This window comes from Parasteatoda tepidariorum, chromosome 2 (genome assembly GCF_043381705.1).
Source record: "Parasteatoda tepidariorum isolate YZ-2023 chromosome 2, CAS_Ptep_4.0, whole genome shotgun sequence".
In the NCBI taxonomy this organism is placed as follows: domain Eukaryota; kingdom Metazoa; phylum Arthropoda; class Arachnida; order Araneae; family Theridiidae; genus Parasteatoda; species Parasteatoda tepidariorum.
The window spans coordinates 37,073,251-37,093,476 of NC_092205.1; the positions used below are offsets into that span (position 1 = coordinate 37,073,251).

Consider the following 20,226-nt stretch of genomic DNA (forward strand, 5'->3'; position numbering starts at 1 on the left):
TTTTTTAGATTAAAAATCTTTAATCTAGGCTAAAGAAAATCTTATAAAATTGATACTGATTTTAGAAATTCAGAAGACATTAAAAAAAAATTAAGAAAAAACATATTACTTGTTCAGATAAATTAGATCGATTGATCAGATAGATTAAGAAGACAAAATAGTGAAAAGAATTAACAAAATTGATTTTCAAAATAATTATTCATAAGAAACTTTGAATCAAATAGTAAATGTCTCATGCAGAAGAAATGAAATCTGTTTGCTGTAAATTAATTGTTTATTATGTGAATAATAGTCATGTATATAAAATGTTTAAGTACACGTTATTTTTAAGAATTAATTCTAAAAAAGCAGAATCCAAAAATATGTTATCAATAAATCAAATTACATACAGGTAAAATAAACCAACAATGTAATTGCTATAAAAATATAGACAAAATTACGCCTTACCACAATTAATAGTGCGATACAATTCGCATAAATGACATAGTTCATGAATCCATTGGCATACATCATGAAAAATAGAGCAAGAAAGTGACTTAGTTTGACGTAATTCCTGGTTCTACTGAACTGGAGAACTAGACAGATGAAAGCTGGTAGTGTTTTAAAGAGTGTCATGAAATAATCTCTATTCTACAGGATGTCCAAGACAATGAATAAAGTTGCTGAGTAAGATGCTTGCTTACGAGAAACCATGTGATGCATTCCAAATGCAAACATAAAAAACATGGGCACATAGATGTATTTCCCGGTTCTCATATCATAGTTAAACTAAATGTTTTCTCTGCAAAAGAAAAAAATCATGTTAGATCCACTTCAAATTTTAGATTTCTCTCCGTATTTAAAAATCATAAGCGATACCACCCACGTAGTTTTGGAAGTTTAACTTTTCGTTACATTTTGTTTTGTTGCACAAAAACTATAAGATTAAGAAACTTAAAATTACGATTGGATGCAGAAATGTGTACAGGTAGGTAGATACTTTATTTACGTCACACTAGAACTGCGCAATGGGCTATTGGTGACAGTCTGGGAAACATCCCTAAGGATGATCCAAAGACATTCCACCGCAATTTTCATCCTCGGTAGAGGATGAAAATTGCGGTGGCATGTCTTCGGGCTACCAAAGCACGGGAATGATTCCCGTGCTTTGGTAGCCCGACAACTAGCGCGCGAAGTCGAGCACTTTACGGTAGAACAGTTTAACGAGAATTGATACCGCGCACCCTCAGTCCCTACGCATGCTGATCAAAGTGATCACCCACCCACTTACTGACCGCAGCCAGTGATGCTTGACTTTGGTGTTCTACTGGGAACAGTATCTTTGCGATCAGTCCACTGCAGGACGGAAATCTGTACAGGGAGTACAACTGAATATAAAAAATAGGGTTTGCAAAAAATAGCTTATAGCAAAAAATACCTCGCCAGCGGCTCTGCATCTAGGGGAAATTCAAGAACGAGTTGAAAGGCGCCTTTTTTTCCTGAATTATCAACTAGTTCGAAAGTTATTGCAATTTAAATACTTTTTCACCATTATTTTTTAAAGCTTGTTTGCCTTAACGTTAGAACGTCGGGAATTTAGATTATCCATAAACGTCAACCGGTGTTTTTTTTTTTGTTTCGACGCCGCGATATAAAATAGATAAAATAATTATAATAACTATGCAATTTCAGTTTGGTTTTAAACTTTTTAATATTATTTCATGTAATGATAATTTTTATAATCCTTCATATCATAAAGAACTGTAGCAAAACTAATTATTTCATCCTATAAAATGAAATCAAACAATATTCATAATAAGCAAAATCGTAATTTTTGTGAGAATGCAAGTTCTTTAATCATTATTTATAGTTTTTATACATAATATTTTGTACATACCTTATTCGCAACGGATACAGTGATATTCAATAGTTCCTGCACATTTTCTGCACACCACTTTCAAGCAAGAGTCGCACATTTTTTTTTTAATTGCATTTCCATTACACTCTTTAATTTCGCACTTCTTACGTTTTTGCGAATTTCTAATTCCGTTTCACGGTGTCTGCTCTGTATAAGATTCGAAAATCGAGTGAAATTTTTTCTATGAGCAGATAAGCAAATGCTATGTAACGAAACGCTTAGACATAATAATTTTAACATAATTGTTTCATTTCCGCTGTGAACCCAATAACACTGCATTCAAGAACAAACAAATGTGCGATAGTACTTTGGGAAATTAGTTTTACTAATGGTTGAACTATCTTTTGTTGAACGACAGCTATTTATGATGTTAAATTGCCTTAGTGTCAAAACGATAGGAGCGGACGTCCTAGGTATATATAGTTGTAAAATCTCTCCTAATTAACCTAGAACCACAAGACAAAACTTTTCCATGATAATGATCGTGAATAGCTTAAACTTTTAATTACCCGAGTCTCTTTTAAATTAAAATTATGTTTCAAAATATCTAACTACAATTGCAAGTATAAATCCTCAAAGTATAAACAGTACGACTCTCCATATTGCTTAAAGAGCCGTAGGATATATGTTGTTCATTGATTTCTTATAATTGCTACTACAATGATTAGCGTTTATGTTCCCTGGACTTTTGATTTAAGATAAATGTGTCTCGCTGATTCCACAATGGATGACAATTGATCGAAAAATCATCATAGTTTAAAGTTGTACCATGATAATGAGATTTGACATAAGGGTATAACTATAAGTGATAATAATGGAAATAATAAAAATCATTGATAATATTGGATTATTACTTAATAATAGAATAAAAAAGAATCTTCTGGAGTGTATAAAATATTCACATAATAAAAAATAATGCTATGTTACAATAATACAATAAATTTAATTGCTTAGAAACAGAACGGAAATCGGATGAAAAGTTTCTAGGTCACCAATGGGACAAAATTGGTTTCCAGAGAAACGAAAGTTGAGGGTTTAAGATTCGTTTTACTCATTCTGTATTAATCACTATATATAATGTAAAATTTAAAATTTTGGAGTACCCTTTTACCACATTTAACACATTATAAATTTTCAAAAACTACAACTCATAAATCACTGATTTTCGAAATAGTGCTGTTCCTTTTTCTAATACATGACTACTTACAAAAATGTCTTCTGTCTCATCACTAATAACAAAAAATTGTTTCAACCTATATTCCATAAATGAAATTAAAATTGAAACTTTATATTATAGTAACCAAACAATTTATATTTCAGCTTAATTTCGCAAACAAACAGTAATTTTTCAAATTGTACTGACATCAAAATAGTATAGAATTCTTAATTCTTCAAATAACGGGTCGAAATTAAATTTTAATAATACCAATGCTCTTTTAAGTGTTATAAAATTCTATATAATCTCCAATAATTATCACCAGGTACTCTAAATCACTGATGTTTATAGCTTTGGTAAAAACTTTAAACTTTAGTAACTAAAATTTGTCTATCAAAGTAAAGAACGTGCCTATTCGTTTAATTTCAAAATACTTTTCCAGTTTTTCTACTTTCGTTTCATTTCAAATAAATATATTTTACTAGTTTTGAGAAAGGTAATGAATAAAGTTAATGAATAAGAGTCGGAAATCAGTATTGAAAAATAAACAATATGAAATGTTTCAAAATATTTTATACAATTGCGATTTGTTTTTATTATTAGGTTTTCAGTGGGAATACTGTTCCGAATATCTTAGACCGAAAATTGAATTTGAACTGCTTATTGGTTTAAAATCTTATATAGAAAGTACGCAATACTGGCCATTTTCGACTAACGAGGAAACAAAACCATAGTCCTTTTCGCCTGTCACAAATTACACTTGTTTCAGACCTTTTAAAAAGAAGCTATAAATAAAACTTGAATGTTTAACTAATACGGTCTTATGTGAAAAGAATGAATTTTTAATGTTCAGGTACTGTATTTTATTTCATTGAAAAATGCTAACGGACACCGATTGTAACGTGTTCTTTGAAAATTTATGACTTCCGTTAATATAATTAAAATGTCAAACGGTTTTTTTTTTTTTTTTTATTTTTTATTTTTTGAATTAAACAAATAGAGCTGTATGTTAAAAAGAAAGGGAGATTGCATGTAATTGAATCATTTACTTTAATGCAGAGATGCCAACTTTCTCCTGACAGCAAATATGTATTTTAAAGTGTTAGTTTATCAATTGTGATTCTTGGTTTTATAAATTCAATTTAGTAGATTTTCATCCACCACTATTTCTAAATAATTCGTAGGCTTATATAATTCACCACTTGATATTGCATATGTTACGCTATACCTTTTAAAAAGTAAGCGAAAATAATCAAATATTTGCAAAATTTACATGTATTAGTTATTTAGCGTTTTTTATTTAATTATTTTGGCGTGTCCGGAGCAGTTGGCATCTCTGTTAATGTGAAACAATTAATTAAAATTTAGTTTAATTGAAATTCAAATTGGCAAGTTTTGATACTCCTCAGTATCAAATCGAGAGCTGGTTATTGGGAGATTAAATCATATCAGATAAATGAAGCTGAATCGTACTATAAAATGTACTAAGAACTGACTTTAATAAAAAAATCTTGTATATAAAGGAAATTTTATTTTATTTATTAATTTTTTTACTTGTAGACTGATTTACAAAGTTTATATTCAAACACGCATTTCATCGTATATTAAAATTCACACATCCCAATTCATTCCTAAATGATTAGGATGTTTTTCAAAATGTCTCAGTTCAGTTGCTCGAAAATTTTTATCAAGTTAATACCATTTACTAAAGCTAATAGGTTTCCTATTTGTTGAACATTACGTCGATGAGATAATAAATACCATAATTTAGAAAGAGTGCAGTGCTTAGAAAATATAAAAGCTACAATACATGTCAAATCATTTAAGTTGGAACAGAAATTCACTAGGATATTTATTACATTGCTAAATATTCAATTGCTGAAAAGCGAATGTTTTTTATGTGAAGAGTGATATTTAAGTATTTTTTGCTTCCTCTCTTTCCTTCTGCGTAAAAATATGCATTCTATATACTTATTTATCTATGTATATCTATATATGAGTTCTATATACTGATTTATCTATGTAGTATATCTATATACTTATTTATTGATTACCGTTCCAATGCATTAATTGTAAAAAAACCTAAAGATTCGATGGAGTTTTATCTATTATTTTTCATAACGTTGTCATGCCCCATAGACTTTCTTTCTTTCTTTTGAAAGTTTTAAATCAAGTTTTATCTTAATTTAAAATTTTCCGCTTAGATTTAAAAAACTTCAAATGCTTACCTTAATAAGAAGTCCATGATAAACAAGGGATTTGATTTCATACTAGTTGAATGAAAACACGTTACAAACAATATAGAATATATTAGTAGCTTTTAAAGTAGTGTATCAATATTGAAACGCCGGATAATCCTAACTTCTGTGTTGTATCCGTTTTTTGTAATCTTTTTCTTTCGTAAAAGAACTTTCTAAACTGCTTACTTTTAATTAATTCTAAAAGATTTGCAAGTCATTATCAAAGTATCTTTTCGTTTTTTTTTTATTTGTCGGCTGTGAATAAAAGCTATCTATTCTATTAGCTTTTATCCTCTGCATACCCCTTTCGCTCATTTATTCTTTCTTTTTATACATGCCGCTCAGTTACTACCGAGGTGTAAGATCTTTGACTACCATAGCTTGCCCTAGAATTCGATTCCTCCAATAAAAACAAACTAGGCTAGCCAACAACTTAAGTCACAGGTTCGTGCCACGCTGTAATTAAGGATCCTCAGTGCATACAAACGTATAGCCTAGTTTAATACAATAGTAGCCCAGACACAAGCTCAATTACCGAAATCGCTGCACAATGAGTAATGAAGAAAGGCTTTAATGAAGTAGGATTAGCTTCAACTGTTGTTCAACTAAAGAGATAGAAAAACTAGTATAGATGTATTGTAGAAAAATGCGGCCAGCTGGTATAGGTGTGCGTTAGCAAATAGCAGCAATAAGCAATCAATCAAAGAGTAACACGTTGGGGTAAGTTGTGTCTATGTAACATAACAAAAGGTTTCTGATAAAATTATTAGATCAGTTTCTGCTGCTAAATTGGCAGGTATCAAAATTTAAGCTAATTGGAAGGTACGATTATGTAGCCAGCAGTTCTAAAAAAGATTGGACATGGCATATCCGAGGTATCAAGGGAATTTAAATTTTTACATACAAACCATCTCATAAGTATATCGAGAATATCGAAAATCCAGTAAAACATAAAATGTTTTTCACTTCTGCTGCTGTAAAATACAGTGAATGAATGGGGCTGACGACGAATGACGGGAATCATTTAAGGGCCATTCTCAGTAGATGTGCGAAAAAATTGTTGTTGTTGTTCATTTACGTCGCACTAGAGGTACACAATGGGCTATTGGCGACGGTCTGGGAAACATCCCTGAGGATGATCCGAAGACATGAAATCACAATTTTGATCCTCTGCAGAGGGGATGGCACCCCCGCTTCGGTAGCCCGACCACCTACACGCGAAGTCGAGCACTTTACGGTAGAACAGTTTAACGAGGACCAATACCGCACACCCTCGGTCCCTATGCAGGCTGATCCAAGTGGTCACCAACCCGCGCACAGACCGCAGCCAGTGATGCTTGACTTCGGTGATCTGCTGGGAACAATCTAATGCAAAGAATAACCTAATTAGAATATTTTTGTTAAGCAAAAATTTTCCCCTTACCTGGTTCTCATTTATTAGAGATACATTTTTTAATACGAAAAAATTGCCTATAGTGAGAATACTTTCATTCTGATGGTGGATCATTAGGTGATCAGAGGTGTGCTAATCACATAAAGTGAGAATCGCATCTTGTAAGATTTTTACTGATTTAAGGACCAATAAAACAGCATACAAAAAGTTGGCATATTGGAATTAAGAGATGCGATCTTGAATCTGACTGGCGAACTACCTTTACCACCGAAAAACTCCTAATCGGGTATTCGTTTGCATCTCTGAATTCTCATGTGTGATTTCTTTTATGCAGCGACAATCCTCCCTAAGTGAGCATTCACACTGTAAACGAAAAAAGTTCGATTCCTATTTTGAGCAGAAATAAGCAGCTACAAGCAGTATGAGGAGATTAGAAACAAAAAGTTGCCGATAATCAGAAAGAAGTTATAAAGTGTATAATTTATGAACTTCAACATTGTCAGACGATTCCACGCTTTAAACCTTTGTTCATTAACAGTTTTATTGCTTTGAAAAGATTTTCTTTAGCTGTTATTTTCTTATTTTAGGATAAAAATGATGCAACTGAAATCTGTTTTCGTTACTGGAGCGAACCGAGGTATTGGATTAGAATTCGTTAAACAACTTGTTAAACTTCCTGAACCACCAAGTGTTATATTTGCCAGTTGCCGAGATCCAACTAAAGCTGAAGTAAATTTTAATAAGTTGTTATTTATTAAATATGTGGTCATTGATGCTTTTTATATAATATTTGAAAGAATTTCTGTGTAGTTCCTCCTCATTATCTAAAAAGAATATCTAAGCTAAAAGATAGGAACTATTTTTAAAAAAAAATTGTGCTGTCTGCATTAGTGTTGTCAACGCGTTTAGTTTTTTAAGATATTGTTGATATTTGGATATTTTATCCATTGTATTATAATATATTATTTACGTACGGTTCCAAACTTGCTTCATAAGCAGCTCGACCAGTACTAGTACTGACTGATTTATATTTTATTTTGTAGATTCTTTTTGAATAATTCTATTCTAAATAAATGCAATTTGAAAACATATCTCTGAAATTTTATATTAGGCTTTTTTTCTAAAACTGTTGTGGCATATCTGAAAATGCAACTAAAGACTCTTATGTCTAAGGGCAATTCTACGATGTTTGGCTTAAACCATGAACTTAAATTTCAATAACAATAAATTTTATAAATCGTAAGTTAAATTTAAAATTAATAAATTTTGTTTGTAAAATACAAAGTTGTCATGTTTTAACAAAAAACTATTAGCTAAATAGATTATACAGTTTTAGATATACAGATAATAGATTGTATAGATTATTCTAAATAGAACAGTTTTTTCTTCTTTGGACTTAAAACACACTAAAGTAATTATTGATTTCTTCTTTAGGCACCTCTAAATTCTGTGAATCAGTTTGTGATTTAATTTTAAACACAATTAAGTTTTAGAGTTTACATGTGAGTAAAATACTTTTAGACAGTTCTTAAAAAATCCAATATAATTAGTGATTTTTGGTGCAGAGTTAAATTGGATCATTTTGCTAAGACTTTTCCATTTTAGTAACAGCATCGGATTGAGGGAGTGGTAATTGAGGCTCCAGCACCTTGATTATTGAAGAGGCCGACATAAATTGCAATAATGGAAGAAAGTGGTTAATAAAAGAATAAAAATTAATGAATTTTATAAAAACTAATTACTGGTATTTTTATTATAAGTTCAAAAAATTCATATTTTTACAAACTTGCTTTCTTCAAATATTTTATTTAATACAAAGAAATAAGATGAAGATCTCATGTACCAATATAAAATCCTATCCCATCTGCAAGTACTGTCCATATTTGCAACTAACTCCAGGTCATTATCTGCTCCCTCTTTCAACTTGGAGCACCCCCCATCAAAATTTTCCATGACCATCGGGCTCCAGAACTTGCAAATCTTGTTATCAAGACTTTTGGAGAACTCTCATCTTTGCACTAGCACTGTATGCATAGACACGACAACAACAAATAAGAGATGAGAAAAAAAAATTTTGTATTTCAATGTTCAATTTTTGCATGAGCAGAAAAAGTCATTGCCACCAATAATAAATTATGTAATTTATAATTCATTGTGGTCATCATTTTTTAGATAAATAAGTCAGCGGTTTTATGTTACAATTAGTATCATTTACTTAACCACTTTTTTGCTAAGATCTTGATTGTGGTGTGAACATTTTTTGTATTGTTCACAATATGGATTGGGAATATGTTTGTAAGTTTGTAGTGCTGAAAAATAAAAAGCAACAAAGTTTGGAAAATATTTTTTACAAAAAAAAACTCTAAAAGATTTTTGATGATGTATTCTGTTTAATGAAATTTAACTAAGTTAATGTATTCTGTCTTTATTTCCCAGAAAAGTTGATAATTATCACTCTAAAGCTGTGTGAACTTTAAACTATCACCGATCGAACTCCAGTTCTTTACAGTGCCTTTAACCTCTAAGCCATTGCAGCTTACTGTGTTATACATATAGTATGAGTATTCATACATACACTTATGTTCATAGCATACATATTACTGTATAGATTTAATGCACATATAAATTGTCAAGTCCTTAACTTATTTTAAAATTGATTAATAATTCATCGGTATAATTCATTAATGATTTTTTACTAACTTAACACTAGATAATTATTATTATTTAACTTTGAAAACATATTAGAATTTTTGTTTTAAATAAGACCCCACTTTACCACTCAGTTCTGTGCCACCGTGATCTGCAAAGTAGCATGAATTAAATGACTGAGTTAGCCCAATTTATTTTAATAGAAATGAGAAGAGAGGACACCTTATCACTTTTTTTTTGTGTATTTCATACTTTTAGAAAATGAAAGTCTTTATCTTCAACAATTTTATATTGTGCAATTTCTCACAAGACTAACAAAAGTATGTATTTTCTAAAAGTAATAGTTAATAATAAATAATCCCAAGAATCTGAAGCAGAAAAGATCTACTTTATTAAAATCTACATTGGCTTCAAAAAAATATCATAATGGTACCAAAGGTTGACATGTTTCAAGCGCTCAAAAATTGTTGCCCATTTTCAAGTCATGCAAGATGTGATGTGAATTCATATTGTTTTGATTTAATTAAATTTTTATTCAAGCAATAGCTATATTATATAAATTCAGTGGTTTATTAATATTCTATTTATTTTTAGGAATTGAAAAAAATTTCAGAATCAAACTCGAGTGTCAAGATCATTCAGATGGGTAAAATTTAGATTTTTTCCTTTACAGAAATATTAAATGCAATAAAGTTATAAAATAATTTACTCATATATTTCCTTAAATTTGCCTCTTAATTATCAAAATAACATGCCCTATATCTTAATTATCTTTATATTTTAATGTGAAAATAACACTGTTATTAATTCAAGTTATTACTGTGTTGAGTCACATCAAACAAATTATTCATCAGTTCTTTCTACAACTCATTATATAACTTTGTTCTTAGGATCTAATTTTATGAAATATGACTTAGCCTCAAATATCCATGTTTAAGTGTTTTTTAAAGCTCCTAATTTATTTTAAAATAAATCTTATTTTGAAAACTTTTTAATCATTAGTAAACTTCATAAATTATTCATGAATAAATTTAATTTTAAAATCTGTTAAAACTACTGTTAGAACTGATTTATTTATGCTCCTGCACCTGATGTTTGACGATTTCCTTTTTCTTGCCCCTACTATTTTATCGTTTTTTATTGACCCCACTTTCGTCATATGCCTGAAGCAGAATCAATAGTTGATATCTTATTAAATTTTAAGTTTTTTTGTGTTAGTTATTTTTTAACACAAAAGATGCATTTCATAAATCAAAAAACTGCAGGTCTAATCAAATGTCATTCCTCAGGCATCTGCTTTATTACCATTCTGAACCAAATTTCATTAAAAAAAATTAAAAAAAGAAACTGCAGATCTATGTCAAGTGTTAACCTCCAAGCAACAGTTCTTTTACCGCTCTGCTGCAAGTTTTATAAAAATAAAACAGCATGTATATATAACACTATTATTCAACAATGCTAAATATGTATATCATAAAAGAGGTACAATAATAAGCACGTTAAATCTAACACATTAAAATTACTCACTTATAAGGCATGTACCTTATTTTTTTACCTCAAAATTATGTTAAACTGTCATTTTGACAGATGAACAGCAATAGTAAATGCATTTATTTTTAAAATTGATTCCACAGGCATATTAAATCTTTTCACGCACAACATGCTTGTTTCATAAAGCAATGGCGTGAACATACCCGGGTGTATTAAAAACATAACACCTTTAACTAAAATTGTTAGCCTCGCCCCCGTTGTACTAAGATTCTGTGCAACACTTCAAAATTAATTTGATTATTCTTAATTTATCCAGTTAATGTATATGGCCTGTTAGAAACATCCTGGAAATTCTTTTACTTAAAAAAAAAATCGTCAGTATAGTAAATTCTTTAAAAATTCATACCGTACAATCGCACTTAAACTTATGGCAAACATGGATGAAGATTTTGCGTGTTGCTTCAAACTTAATATGAAAATCCAATGTTAATCATAAACAACCAGACAATTCCTTAACTTCAAAAAAAAAAAAAAAAAATCAGAGTTATGAAATTCCCAAAATTCACACTTAAACTTCATGAAAAAAAAGGCTGTCAAGATATTAAGTCTTCCCAATCACCCCATCATTATATCACATTTATTTCTATTATCTTGTCTAAGAGTTCGTGGGTTCGATCCCCGCCGGCCGAAGACACCCCGTGTGGTAAATGGTGACTGGTGCACATTAAATCTGTCGAGTCTCAAAGTCCTCCAAGTTCCCATAACAAATCAATACCTCTGGCGGTACTGATCCAGGAGCTTCCTTGTCTTCTGGATTGGTTCAAAATAACAAGGCTACAAAGTTGAACATTAGTAGTTGTAAACCCAAAAATTGGGTCGGCTGTTCAACGACGAATATATTATCTCATACAATCCAAACACTACCTTAGCAGTCATTATTACTGATATTGACATCTAAGAAAATTTCTTTGAAAAAACTTGTACAGGCGCATAATAAATCAGTTCTCAGCTCTTTATTTTTAAAAATATTTCAATTAAATTAATCACATTGTGATTACTTTTCATAAATCTAAAACATTCTAATTATTTTAGTTCTGCTGTGTAGAATTATATTCTTACGAAATTAATATGCTTATTCACTTGGCTTTCAAAAATTGTTTTTCTAATACTTCCATAAAATATAAAGATTAATATAATTTAAGCAAATAATAATAATGTAAATGGAATTTTTTCTAAAAAGTGATAAAGGAAGAATTTAAATATAGATTTTTTTTTTTTTTTACGAAANATAAGATTTTTTTTTTTTTACGAAAAGCTTTGTTCGGTACAGTAAGGGAAAAAGAAGTCACGCTATTGTGGTAGCTAATTACTGAAGATTCAATTTCTTAAGAAGTATGGCAATAGCTAGGCAAGTTTTTGTAAAATTTTTTAGAAATTTGAAAATTAGCATTGAAGATGATTCATTTTGTTCCAATAATGTACATTATGTTTTTGGTTTCTCTTTATTATTCTACTTACATAAACTTTTTTTTTTGAAGGACACACTTAAATTTGAAATTTAAGATATTAAATTTCTTACATTAAGATATTAAATTTCTTTAAAAAATTATAGTTACATTTTTATTTTTTCTTCTAAAAACATTTTACATTTTTTGTATCTATAACCTTTTGGTATCTCTGTGTTCCTATGAATTACTTTTTCTAGACAAATTTTAAATTAATATAGGAAAACATTTTTTGAATTAAATCATTTGATTTGTTTTCTAGATTCTTATGTTAGCTTATTGGCTTTATTGTGAAATTCGACAGCAATGTTTTAAGTTATTGGTGGCTTTAAATTTACGTTTAATAATACAAAATTAAGAATTTTTGCTTAAATTATATTTTGTTTCAATTTAGATATAAAAGATCATGATAAATTCCCTCAAATAAGACAGCAATTGGAACAAGAAATTAGTAAAGATGGATTGAATTTACTCATCAATAATGCTGGTCTCTTGGTTCAACAAAATTTAAGTTCTGTTACAAAAGAAGCAATGATGGAATCTTTTGAAGTAAATGCTGTGAGCCCTCTCCTTTTAGCAAAGGTATGCAAATGCTATACAACTACACAAACTTATAAATTATTATTATTTTGTTTATTTATTTATTTTGTATGTGCCTACAGTTCTGTGACTAATTTTAAATATGTTTTGTATTCTAATCTATAATTTAAAAAATGTGTAATTTTTAGAATACTACAAGCAATATGAGTTTGCCACCAAATTTTTGAACATTTAACAATACTCTAAATATTCAAAAGTTATGTACTTTTATATTCTTCTGTTTTTAATAATACTTTTATGAAAGGCTTGGTTTGTCAATCCGAAATATTTGTATGTTTCTTCATGTTGAAAAAACTTTCATTGTATCTTAAGAGAATTATGAGGTACATTAATAAAACACAAAATGTTAAATCATAAGGGTTATTAAGAGTAAAATCATTAAACGCAAAAAAAAAATAATAAATTTAATATGATTCGCCATCAAATTAATTAGAAAGGGTGATAATATCAGATTTTTTTAATGAATTTTATTAAGAAGCTTCTTTGGCTGAACTTAATTATCTAAGGGGTGAAAATGGAGGAGTTCTAAGTAAGCTTTGGATTCTCTTTTACAAATGTTGATGTAACATTACTATGATAAACATTTTTTTTAAAGTTAATTTAGTATTATGCATTTGTGTGCATTTAGATTTTAGATCTTTTTTTGTGTGCATTTAGAAAAAATATTTTTGTTTCCATGTGATTTACAGTGAAATTTTTTCAGCGTCATCTGGATCAGTTTTCATCATTTTAAACTATAATAATAAAAATAATTTTTAAACCAAACATAGCTATAAGACTTTTTTGACCAAATTTTGGACCCCTTAACGTTAATGTTACTTTATGCATATTTTATGATATATCAAAAACTTTTTAAGTGAATTCAGAAAATTTTGCACAAAATTATAAAACTAATTGGTTCAAAGATAATTCCTTGCAAAATATAACTTTTAGTAAATATTTCTTATATTTTATTATGTTATTTAATAACAGTTGAAAAAATTTTGAATTGTTAAGGTATACAATTTTTTACAACATTTTAAAGAATGCAATTTTAAATGGCAAAATACAAAATTTCAGTAAAATCAGTTTAATAGGTTCTTAGAAATCGAATTTTGAAAAAATAGTATATTTTAAATTCAATTTCTCAATAACTATTTGAAGGATTTTGCTCAAATTTTGTATTTTGCCATTTAAAATTACATTCTTTGAAATGATGTAAAAAAATTGTATGCCTTACAATTCAAAAATTTTTCGATTGTTATTAAATAAAATACTAAAATAATAACTATTCACTGAAAGTTATATTTTGCATGAAATTATCTTTCAATAAACGAGTTTTATAATTGTGTGCATAAAATTTTCAGTTCCCTTAATCATTTCTTGAGATATGGTGAAATACGCAAAAAGTAGAATTGACATTAAGGGGTTCAAACTTTGGACTGCTGTCTTGACCAAACTAGTAGGACCCTCTATATTTTGGGGGTCAAAAAAAGGTATGTTTATTCAGAGAAAGTATGTTTTTGTGTCTGATTTTGTAACTTAAAATATGTTCTGCATTAATTAATTAGCATATTTGAGGTTACCCCCTCGAACCCTTAAAATTGACTCCTAGATCGTGAAGATCCAATCATTAAATCAAAAGTTTTTTAGAGTGATCCGTTTTTTTTTTTTTTAATTTTTGCACCCTACATTTATAGATAAAAAGTGATGGTTACAAAATAGATGCATGAAAAACTTTTGCAACTGAAATTTAATTCAATGTTCATGCAATTCTTGGAAATTATCTGGTTATGATTTAGAAAATTTAAAATATTCCACACTTATTTATTTATTTAAAAAAATCTGAAGTAATAGCAACATAATAATTTGTAGTGTTTACTGCTACACAATATAGTTTCTATCACTGGGACAGTTTTTCTTAATCTCCTTTTATCCACGTATTGTTTGAAAGCTTTGGAAATTTTCTAACACCTAAGCAGGGTTTGTTGATTTAAATCAACTGATTTTATGTATACATATATATTTATTTAAAAAGTTTTTAAAAAAAACAGTGTTTTAAATTATTGATACTTTTATTATTTCTTTTCGAAGTTTTAAAATTTATTTTGAATAAATTGCTGCATTACTTAATTTTAGCTAGCGAAATTACTTTCTTTCATGGCATATGTTAAGTTCTAACACATTTGAAATTACATTTTCAAAAATCTTTTTATTCTTGGGATTGAAAGTACAGATTAAAGTAAACATTTTAATTTTTTTTCTCATAATATGTTTACAGCATCTTTGACATTATCAAATTCTCTATAAAGAAATTTTGTGAAAAGAAATTTCAATGAGTACATAGATTTAAAAAAAAAAAATTTTTTTTTTAGCTTAACTTATCTATTTTGATATAGGATTAAAAATAAATATTTTAATATAAAAATATATAGATTGAATATTTATTTATTTTTTGATGAATGACTACAAAACACGATCTATTACATTTATTTTGTCATTTTTAAAATCAAAAGAAAAAAAAAGAAATCAGAATTTTAAATTAAAATTATGGTTTGGTAATTTAAACTTAGCTTTAAAAGTTAAAGTATTCTTTAAATTCTCTATTTCATCTAGTCTTTAAATTTCAATCATGCATTTGTTTTAAAATGGTTACTATGCATTCAAAGCTATGTATTATAATGAAAGATTGTTTTAGGTAGTTAGAGCTTCTAAAATATTCTTATAATAAAGTTTTAATATTAATTTAATTTTGATTAAACATTTATTAAGTTTTTTTAGTCATAAATCAAAGTTCTTACAGTGTATTTTTTAAAAATCACAAACCCTGCGACTAAGCAAAAATCCTTTAAATGTATAATAAATAATTATTATATAAGAAAAAAATTCGAAGTACAAAATTTTGTATGCAAGATTTTTTGTTATTTTTTACAAGAAAAGGGATTTAACAAATAATAAAGAATTTAAATGAATGCAATTATGGGAAAATATTTTACAAAAATAGGTTTTGCAATAATTTTTTATTCATGTGCCCTGTCCCCTTTACTGAGAGAGGATTACTTTACTTAAAATCAGAATGAAGAAATTTTTTATGTTATTTATTTTAATTTTAGAAATTTAATACTTTACATCTTCTTCATAAACCTAACTTTTGAACTTTCCTTGTACCACCAATTCAGAGCATCTACTTTTAATTTATTTTCATATTTTACTATAAATTTAAAGGTTGTCAAATGTTTCAAATAAAGTAATGAGATTGAATTTTTTCATAGTAGTATATAAAACGGAAAATTTCAATATAAAAACTAAATTATTGTTTATTTCTGTTAAAATTTGGTTGAACTGTTTATTTTGATTGATAAAAATTCTTAAGTTATTGTTTAAAATTTTATTTCATTTCCTAAAGATTAAAGTAACACTATTATTATACATGGAATCATTTAAAAAAACAATAATATTTCACTTAAATAATTTTTCTGTTGATAATTTTTTAGTTGTTTAAAATTGTAATATAGGTTCATTTTTCTATCTGCCATTTTATATTTAAAAATAGCTGCATTTAATTTACTAATCATAATTTCCATTCACTAAAAAAAAAAAAGCTCTTCATCTTCTCTCCTTCATATTATGAATATTTTTGTGGTTTTAATATTTCATTTAAATATCCCCTCTTTTATCATTTTTAGGAGCTCTTGCCTTTACTAAAAACAGCTGTTTCAAAATCTTCTATTCCAAGTATGTCAGCTATACGTTCTGGTATCGTGAACATAACTTCTAAAATGGGTTCTATTGATGATAATACAAGTGGTAGTCACTATCCTTACAGAACTAGCAAGGTAAATCATTACAATGTTATGTTTTTGTCCGAATTGAAACCCCTGTAATTCAAGCTATTCAAAATTACAGCAAATTGAAAAGGGGGAATGTAAATACAGTCAGACTTCAATATAAGGTCACCCCGCATATAAGGTCACTTTTCCAAAGTCCCGGCTCATTGAATAGGAATTCTATGTTACAGATTATCGGATATATGGTCAAGGACAATGATAGTGGTCCGGAGACTGTAGCTGTCACCCAAGCGGAAGCCTTCAATGCAATAAATGTCATACGAAATTTTTTTGCAAACCATGAGGGAGCTAAGAAACATTTTGAGAAAATACAAAATCTAGAAAACATTGTTCGAAAAATTAAACCAAAAACGAGACAGACCTGCATAAATGATTTATTTTAAATAAGGTGAGGTACACTTTGAGGAAATTTGTAAACAGCTTTATTTTAAATTAAATTTTTTATTTTTTTTTAACTCTAACTTTCTTTACTAGTTCTGTTAAAATTTATTGACTTAAACATTTAATTTACGACCGATCGTTTTCGTTGGTATTACCATTTTTAAAAAATCCTAATGTGTACTATTTACGTGCTTAGTTACGAACTGCTAAAGAATCTGCTAAAAGGTCACACCGCTTATAAGGTCACTTTTGTGATGTCCCTTAGGGTGACCTTATATCAAGTTCTGACTATTTTGATTGTAGGAAGAATTTAATTTATACCATTAAATGACTGCATTTCGTTGTTTCATAGTTATGTGAAATTTAAAAATTCCTCGACATGCGAATAGTATTAATCTCCAGCAATAACATTGCAATTACAAAATGCATTTTCTCGATTTATAACAATATTCTTTAAATAATTATCATTCTGATAACATTTTGTCCTGTATGTTTCATTCAGTGCCAATCATGGCTGTGAACCTTCATTATATAAAATTAAATAGTTAATACTTTTGGTTGCCTATTTTGTAAACTCTCTTTCAAAAGATGTTCATAATGGAAATCATGACTTAAGACTTAAATTTATAAAAACTCTAATATATCTTGTTTCCTTAGATATACCAGAACATGCTTTCAAAAGAATTAACAGCCACAAATTGTAAATGAGCTTATAAGTAGCTCCAAAATCAAGAATGCTTTTGTGATCACTTCGGTAACAAACCATTTGCATAATCATCACAAAGTATCATTATTAATGCATAAAAAAATTAAAGCTCACTAAAATGAAGCTAGTTTAATATTTTCTTTAACTATGAATAAATATATCCTAGTTATGCTCAAAATAAGAAGTTATGATTAAGAAATTTTATATGTAAAAATTATTTAAAATACTGTAGAGGAATAGAATAAAATATATTATAGATGTGTAGAATTAGCATTATTATACATATGTTTTAAATATATGTATCATAATGTTTATTTCATTTTATTTTTGTTACACAGAAATTAAGTGAAATATTTTTATACCAGATACTTTTATGAAAGCTCTAATTTGAAGAGTGTAATATGATAAATTTTGATAGGAAGTAAGAGATTTTATTAATATTTGACTGCTTAACTTATATGTTCAATGGTAATCACGCCTACATAGAAATAAAATAAAGAGAAGGCTATCTTGTACTCATAAATAAAAATATATAAAGTATCTGCAAAATGTCAGAAATAAATAAGCAAAGTCAAAATAGTCTTAACTCAAAATAAAATTTTTTAAAGATAACTATTTTATTATTATTATTTATATTCAATTTTATAGTATGAAAGTAAGTTATCGTTTTATAATTTAGTCATAACACTAATATACAATGTCAGAGGTTCAATTTTAGTTTGTTTGTTAATGTCAAAAAGATAAATATTTTGTATATAATGTATTGTAGTTAAAAATTAGCATGTTTTAATTTAGTTTTAATATTTCATGGTTTGAGGACCTTATGTACAATTTTACTCTACATGGAAAACTTACTAAATTTTGGGTCATAAGTGTATTATTTTAATAATAATTTAGCATAATCATTAAAAAAATTAAGATAACTTTTTTTTATGTTTTTAATAATTGCCTTATCTTACTCTCTAAATACCATTTCTTTTCTTAGTGCATCTTTTTTTTCTTCCTTACAATGATTTTGCTGTTATAATGAATCATTAATTCTGTGAAATATTTACACCAAATTTTGTTGTGAGCAAGCAGCCAAAAACTAAAATTTTCTTTTTAAATGTTAAAAAATGTCATAAGCTTTTCAATCTTTGTTTTACATCTGATACCTTTTACCAATCTTCCAAAGTTTGATTCTCAATACAGTTCAACAATCTTTTTTATAAGGATTGTGAATTCTGCACTTATCTAATTATTTACTGCTGTACTTACTGAGTATTCCTAAGACAATAAAATGTAAAGATTATTAAACATGATTTCTAGCTTTACAATGGGAAACTGTTTAGTTTATTTTTAAAGAGTGTATTGGTAACATTAGTAGATATCTTATTATTATTTGTTTGAATTAAAAGTAAATTTTTTTTACTAGGATTGCCCAGCTGCTCTTGAACTTTTTGCAATCAACAACAATTCTGGTTGTTACTAACCATCATCGATTGTTATTGATTTTGAAAACTTTACCATCCTATCGGGGGGGGGGGCTAAGTCCATGACTTAATCCTATTATATTTGATTAATATTTTTATTTTATTTAATCAAATTAACTTAGCAAATGAGTTAAATTGCTAATTAGTTCCCTCCTTAAAATATTGAATTAAGTACGTAAGAATCTAGTCCCAGTTTTTATGACATAAGACAGGTAACATTGGTTGTCTTGCATTAAGCTTTCGACCTGTGTTTTTAAACTTTAATTTAAAAAAAAAAATAATTTAAAAAGCTAATGTGTGATAAAACATTTTATCATTACTTTTTTATTATGTGCTGTCAAATTTTCAAAACTTTATTTTGCATTAAAATTAGTATTTATTTTTAGACAGCTCTAAACATGATTACCAAATCTTTGGCAGTTGATCTTAAAACTCATGGAATTGTAGCATTTGTTTTGCATCCTGGCTGGGTGGCGACAGACATGGGAGGAAAGAATGCTCCAATCAATACACGCACTAGTGTTGAAGGCATGTTGAATGTCATTTTGACAGCAACAGAAGAAAGCTGTGGTGGCTTTTTTAATTATGATGGCGCTAATATTTTATGGTAAAAAAAAGATGCAAAAAGTTATATCATGAGATTATTTTGTCTTGAATTTTTTTAATAAAATAATCAGTTGAACAATTGTTTCTTGGCATTTTATTATGTAAATATATTTATGTCAGTGGTTCGCAATCTTTTTTTTGTGACGGCACACTTTTAACAATTTCGAAATTTGACGGCACGCAATGAAAAAAATCAGTTTAAAAGTTGTTTACTTACCTATAATACACTGTGTTAAATAGTTTGTGATAATAATTTTGAAGTAAAATATTTACTACAAAAGCATGTTTGTTTAGGGATTAATT

General features: G+C 27.9%; 1 protein-coding gene and 1 long non-coding RNA gene across 5 annotated transcripts; one reads left to right on the plus strand and one right to left on the minus strand.

Moving 5' to 3' along the window:
• Nucleotides 1-255: 255 nt before the first annotated feature.
• LOC107442493 (uncharacterized) lies at nucleotides 256-6,101 on the minus strand. Its single transcript, XR_001583869.3, has 2 exons — nucleotides 5,282-6,101; nucleotides 256-781 (listed from the first exon to the last, which is right to left on the minus strand). It is a non-coding gene; the product is annotated as an uncharacterized lncRNA (long non-coding RNA).
• Nucleotides 6,102-7,066: 965 nt separating this feature from the next.
• On the plus strand, nucleotides 7,067-20,004 carry LOC107442498 (C-signal). Of its 4 annotated transcripts, none has more exons than XM_071177464.1 (6): nucleotides 7,067-7,160; nucleotides 7,274-7,415; nucleotides 9,930-9,981; nucleotides 12,726-12,913; nucleotides 16,597-16,746; nucleotides 19,704-20,004. In XM_071177464.1, exons 2-6 carry the CDS (start codon nucleotides 7,281-7,283, stop codon nucleotides 19,926-19,928), a joined length of 750 nt encoding a protein of 249 aa, XP_071033565.1. In that variant the 5' UTR covers nucleotides 7,067-7,160; nucleotides 7,274-7,280; the 3' UTR covers nucleotides 19,929-20,004. The 4 variants fall into 4 exon arrangements, with proteins under 4 accessions (XP_071033565.1, XP_042903644.1, XP_042903645.1 ...); XM_043047710.2 differs by having other exon boundaries at nucleotides 7,079-7,150; XM_043047711.2 differs by having other exon boundaries at nucleotides 7,105-7,184.
• Nucleotides 20,005-20,226: the final 222 nt, after the last annotated feature.